The 5,807-nt window shown below is 38.9% G+C and overlaps 1 protein-coding gene across 2 annotated transcripts; it reads right to left on the bottom strand.

Annotated features, from left to right (window-relative positions):
• Window positions 1-4,718, bottom strand: LOC111476732 (receptor-like protein kinase 2). Of its 2 annotated transcripts, XM_023120526.1 has the most exons (3): window positions 4,312-4,718; window positions 1,579-4,002; window positions 1-586 (listed from the first exon to the last, which is right to left on the bottom strand). In XM_023120526.1, exons 1-3 carry the CDS (start codon window positions 4,415-4,417, stop codon window positions 129-131), a joined length of 2,988 nt encoding a protein of 995 aa, XP_022976294.1. In that variant the 5' UTR covers window positions 4,418-4,718; the 3' UTR covers window positions 1-128. The 2 variants fall into 2 exon arrangements, with proteins under 2 accessions (XP_022976294.1, XP_022976293.1); XM_023120525.1 differs by having other exon boundaries at window positions 1,579-4,718.
• Between the last annotated feature and the right edge of the window lie 1,089 nt (window positions 4,719-5,807).

The following is a 5,807-nucleotide window of genomic DNA, read 5'->3' as shown; positions in this document are numbered from 1 at the left end:
TTTCAAGCAGAAGTACTGACTCAACCTTCTCATTATTACTGCTACTTACTTCCAATCTATACAAATAAATGTCATGCTTCAAAAGGAAATAATCAGTGAACTGTAACTGTTCTTCAGTTTCTTTGAATCTATGGTACTGCAGAAGGAACAGCTCTAATTAGAGGCTCAGATGATCTAGAAAAACTTGAACAATGAACTGCTGCTTTTGGATTTGTGATAGTTCCTATTTCCAACAAATTAGGCTTCTCATACTCCTCAGTTTCATGCTTGATCTCGTTCAGCATGGCTGCGACGTCTTTCATTGTCGGTCGCTCCTCCGGCACGGTATTGACGCAGAGGAGAGCCACACCGAGCACTTGAAGCATCTGTTGGATTTGGGTTCCTGATCGTTGGAGTAACTGCTGATCAAGAATTGCTGTAAATTCCTTGTTTCTGTTTCTTAGTTCTTTGTTAGCCCATGTCACAATGTGTGCGCCTTCTGGGATTCTAGTGTCCGTTGGTGCCTTCCCTGTTAAGACCTCTAGAAGCACAACACCATAACTGTATACATCACTTTTCTCTGTTATCCTTAAGCTGTACCCATACTCTGCATTCAAATTGTATATCATAAGAGCTATATCAATAAACTTAGGTTTAAAATTTTGTTGAAGATTGTTGGGAGGGAGTTCATATTGCCTAACGAAGAGGATGATCACGGATTTATAAATAAGAAATACATCTCTATGGTATGAGGTCTTCTGGAGAAACCAAAAGTTAAGTCACGAGAGCTAGTGATGCTTATAAAATCTTCAAATGTTGAACAAAGAAGTTGTGAGCCTCGAAAGTGTAGTTAAAAGTGATTTACGTGTTAAATAAAGGGTGTACTTTGTTCGAGGGCTCCAGAGGAACCTCGATTAAGGGGAGGCTGTTCGGGGGCTCCATAGGTCTTAAGAAAGGCTCTATGGTGTATTTTGTTCGAGGGAAGGATTGTTGAGGATTCTTGGAGAGAGTTTCACGTTAACTAATTAAGGGGATGATCATGGGCTTATAAAGAAGGAATAAATCTCCATTGGTATGAGACCTTCTGGGGATACCAAAAAGAAAGCAATGAGAGCTTATGCTCAGAATGGATAATATCCTGCTATTATGGAGGTCTGTGATTTCTAACATGATATCAAATTCATGATCTTAACTTAGTCATGCTTATAAAATCCTCAAGTGTTGAACAAAGAAGTTGTGAGTCTCGAAAGTGTAGTCAAAAGTAATTCACGTGTCAAACAAAAGGTGTACTTTGTTCAATGGCTACAGAGAAGAAGTCGAATCTCGATTAAGGAGTCGAACCTCCAAGCCCACCGCTAGCAGATATTGTTCTCTTTGAGCTTTCCCTTTCGAGCTTTCCCTTTCGAGCTTTCCTTTTCAAGCTTCCCCTCAAGGTTTTTAAAACGCACTTGCTAGAGAGAGGTTTCCACACTCCTTATAAAGAATGTTTCGTTCTCCCCTCCAACAGATGTGCAATCTCATAACACAAGGCTATTTTAAGCTTTGAAGTAAATTCTACTGGTTTATGGAAGCACATAGTTTCAAGCTTTCGGTACTTACCTGGAGCAATATAGCCATAAGAACCAGCCACGGCATTGGAAGGTCTCGAACAACCCGAAGAATCGACAAGCTTCGCCAAGCCGAAATCCGCAAGAACAGCTTCAAATTGTGCTCCTACTAATATATTGTTTGCTTTAATATCACGATGAAGGATTGGAGGTATGCAATCATGATGCAAATAAGCCAAGCCATGAGCAGCTCCCAATATAATCTTATACCTCGCATCCCAATCCAAGAACACCCTCTTCTCATGCAGCAATCCACCCAAACTTCCATTACTGATATAATCAAACAAAAGCAGCCTAGTTTTGCCATTGTTACAGCAACCCAAAAGCCTAACAATATTCCTATGTCTTATGGAACCAAGAATCTGAACTTCAGCTGAAAACAAGTCTCTTTCTGTAACAACATCACAATTCTTCAAAGGCCATAGCTTCTTCACAGCAATGACCTGTTTCGCTGGAGTTTCGACACGATAAACCAAACCCGAACAACCCTTTCCAACGACGTTTGAATCCGATAACCTCGTAATGATATCATTCACAGAGAAACTCAGCTTCTGAAATGGAGTAAACTCCCAATCCAAGCTATCTTCATGGCTGTTCCTGCTAGCTGTCGTGCCGCGTACTTTCGCGAACAAACTCGACACGATTAACACAAACAATGCAGCTGAAATGACACTAAGAAACACAAAAACTATTAGATTTCTATTCAGTTTCCTCCCTCTGCCATTGTTGGTATCCATGTGACATTCTGTTCTTGAAATACAGAGCTTTTGATTGCCGGAGAAAACAGAGGACGGGAGGCTTTGGAAGAACTTTGTATCGGGAAGAACACCGGAGAAGTTGTTGAATGAGACATCAAGAGAGACAAGATTGTCGAGATTCCCCAACATTTCGAGGCTTCCGATGAACATGTTATGAGAGATATCCAAATTAGCTAACTTAGAGAGATTTGAAAAGCTTTCAGGGATTTTACCATTCAATGAATTTGAACTCAAATTCAGAAGAATATCGAGTTCTTGAATTCGACCAATCTCAGAAGGGATTGAACCAGAGATTCTGTTACTACTTAGATCCAATAATTGCAAATCTTTGCAGAAACCCAATGAAGATGGGATCGAACCAGTGATGAAATTTCCCTTGAGAATCAATTTGCTTAAAGATGAAAGCTTACCCAGATTTGCAGGAATGGCGCCGGTTAATCTGTTCATGGAGAGGTCCAAAACATTGAGTTCTACGAGGAAGGAGAACGATGAAGGAATATTTCCATGGAGTTCATTTCCATGGAGATCAACCATTTCCAATTCAGTACAGTTTCCAATCTCCGGCGGAATTTCCGACTGAAATCGATTTTCCGATAGCTCTAGAAAGCTTAAATCACGAAGAAGCCCAATCTCCGACGGGATTTTTCCTGTGAAGTTGTTTGATCCGAGCCGTAAACGAGTCAGGCCGGTACAATTCCCTAAATTCCGAGGGATTTCGCCGGAAAATCGATTGGATATCAGTAATAATTGGCTCAAATTCTTGAGATTCAACAGAGATTCTGGAATTGTTCCGGTGAGTGAATTATGGGAAAGATCGAGTGCTTCGAGTTTCTCGCAGTTATAAAGCTCTGCCGGGATGTTTCCGGTGAGGTGATTCTGCCAAGCGAAGAACAGAGAGAGCTGGTTTAATCGGCCGATTGACGGCGGAATTCCACCGGAGAATCTGTTGTTATCCAATTCGAGTTGTTTCAGAGATGAAAAGTTTCCGATGAACAACGGAATTTCGCCGGAAAATTGATTTTCAGATAGAAGTAGCTCTTCAAGAGCGGTTAATTTCGCTAAAGAAACAGGGACTTCGCCGGACAAATCATTCAACGAGAAATCAAGAACAACAAGCTCTGTTCCATTCCCAAGAGATTCCGGAATCTCTCCGCTTAAATTATTCTGCCATAACAACACTCTTCTAATACTCTTCATATTCCCCAATTCGGCCGGAATTTTCCCGGAAAGTTGATTCTGATAAAGAAACAAATTCTCTAACGAAGAACAGTTCCCAATTTCCGGCGGGATTTCGCCGGAGAGATTCGCAGTATAAACCGAAAGCGTTTTGAGATTTTTAAGCTCTCCAAAACTCATCGGAATCCGCCCCGAAATCCCGGTATCTGCAAGCCCTAAGAACGTAAGTTCTTCACATTTAGAAATCTCACCCGGAATTCCGCCATGAATGCCGTGATTTCCACCGGCGCGAAGAATCTCCAACGATTTCAACTCACCGATTTCCGCCGGAATCCTCCCAACCAATAGATTATCATAGAGTTCAAGCCGTTTCAGCGACGAACAATTCCCAATCTCCGACGGAATTTGGCCGCTCAACGAATTCGAATTCAACGACAAGAATTCCAACTTCGAAAACTCCCCAATCTTCGCCGGAATCTCCCCTGTCAAAGCATTAAAACTCAAATCCAAAACAATCAACGAGGATAGGTTACAAAGTGTTTGTGGAAATGCCCCAGTGAGATTAGCATTAGATAAAACGAGTTTAGTGAGGGATTTGAATCCAAGAAGCTCCACCGGAAAACCAGTTCCGAGATTAATGGAGGAAATCTCAATTTCAGTAACAAATCCATCCCCTGAACATTTGATATAATCCCAAATGCATGGATTCTGATGGGTTAAATCCCAAGATGAGAAAAACGTAGCAGAAGAAGAGGAATTAAACTTTGAAAGCCATGAAAGCAGAGCTATACCCTGTTGATTGAGACCAGAAATTAATGGCAACAACAAGAACACCAAGAACAACAAGAACAACACAACGGTTGAAACAGAATTTGAGATTCTTATTCCACTCATCATGACATTGTTATAACTGAATTGGATGAACAAACCCACACCAGAATTCCCACTTTCTTCTTAAACAGAAACAGAATTGTTTGAAATTTTGTTCATCTTCGGAAAAGGTTGGCGCAAAAAACATTGGTAACATGCAGATTGGCAGATACAAACAAGTGGGGGGAGAAAGATGAGATTATGGGTTGTTTTCTTTTTACCACAGATTGATTTCTTTGAATTCATTGTTTGATTTTGATCTCTGAAACTGATTCTACTGGTTGATTGCTCTGTTTGTGAGGGTAGAAAGTGATGGAGAAGAAAACACCTTGAGTAGGAAGTACAATGGTTGATTATTATGTTAAAATATTATTTTAGTCCTTACCATTTAAACTTATTTATTTTCATAAATAGTTATCATTAATTTTTATAGAAATTGAGAAAATATAATAATAATAATTTTTATTTAGAAAAATAAACAAAAATAATAATTTCCAAAATTTGTGAAGATTATTTTCTTTTTCTTTTTTAAAAGTATTTTGAAAAGTTCCATTTTAATTCATAATTTATTTTTTGAAAAAATTCATCTCCAAACATTTTCTTGGATGAAAGTCCACGAAATGTTGGATGAAAGTCCACACATTGACTAATTTAGAAAATGATCATGTGTTATGAAAGTCTCACATCCACTAATTTAGGAAATGGCCTTGCGTTTATAATCAAATAATACTACGAAGCTTTTTGAGAAACCTCGCTAATCAAATATTTGAAGTTAAGCTAATAAAAAGGAGTGGTTTTACTATCACTTGGGTTAGATGAATTGTATTATGTATGATGTCGCGTGTCCTGTAACGCTTGCACGTGTCATATGTATGAATGATATGATATGTTACATTATTATGTACACATAATTCACAGAGTTGTTATCTTATAGATGAGTGGAAGTTTGTCTTGCATCATAGATTAGGTCATGATTAAAAACTATAGAGACCTCATGCATATTTGTGTGTCAATATAACCAGTTAGTGGGAGCTCGTCTGATGAGACAAGCTCAAAAGGTTTGCAATCTCACATGATCCGGGCCATGGGTAGAGAAGTACTATACATCCAATCTTGCTCGGTGTGGAAAGTTGCCTAAAGTCATGTTATTTTTTAAAGAATAGGTCACACCATACTGTATGTGTTCGCATTTCTCAACCCTAATAGTGAGATTACTTATGAACTATTTCTTAAAACCAAGCCAAGCTATATGCCACTCTTACATTTTAGGTAAGATTAAGACTCTCATGTACGGATTGCGTCATCGTATTGAAGACCATAGAACTAGTATTAGGGTATTTGCATTTTTGTCTATTTTATAGTCCTTAGGTTAGATCAAGACATTGTTTTACTTTTTTTTTTCTCTTTATTTTACGTC

Source organism: Cucurbita maxima, unplaced genomic scaffold (genome assembly GCF_002738345.1).
Source record: "Cucurbita maxima cultivar Rimu unplaced genomic scaffold, Cmax_1.0 Cma_Scf00003, whole genome shotgun sequence".
In the NCBI taxonomy this organism is placed as follows: Eukaryota; Viridiplantae; Streptophyta; class Magnoliopsida; order Cucurbitales; family Cucurbitaceae; genus Cucurbita; species Cucurbita maxima.
Note: the sequence above shows the minus strand (reverse complement) of the source record. Positions and strands in the feature narration are given on the sequence as shown.

What these genes read in the sequence shown, in the direction of transcription:
- LOC111476732 (XM_023120525.1), bottom strand. Translation starts at nt 4,417, where the DNA reads ATGATGAGTGGAATAAGAATCTCAAATTCTGTTTCAACCGTTGTGTTG. An exon ending in TTATGGCTATATTGCTCCAG is followed by an intron (nt 587 to 1,578) that starts GTAAGTACCGAA and finishes ATTTGAATGCAG; the next exon opens with AGTATGGGTACAGCTTAAGG.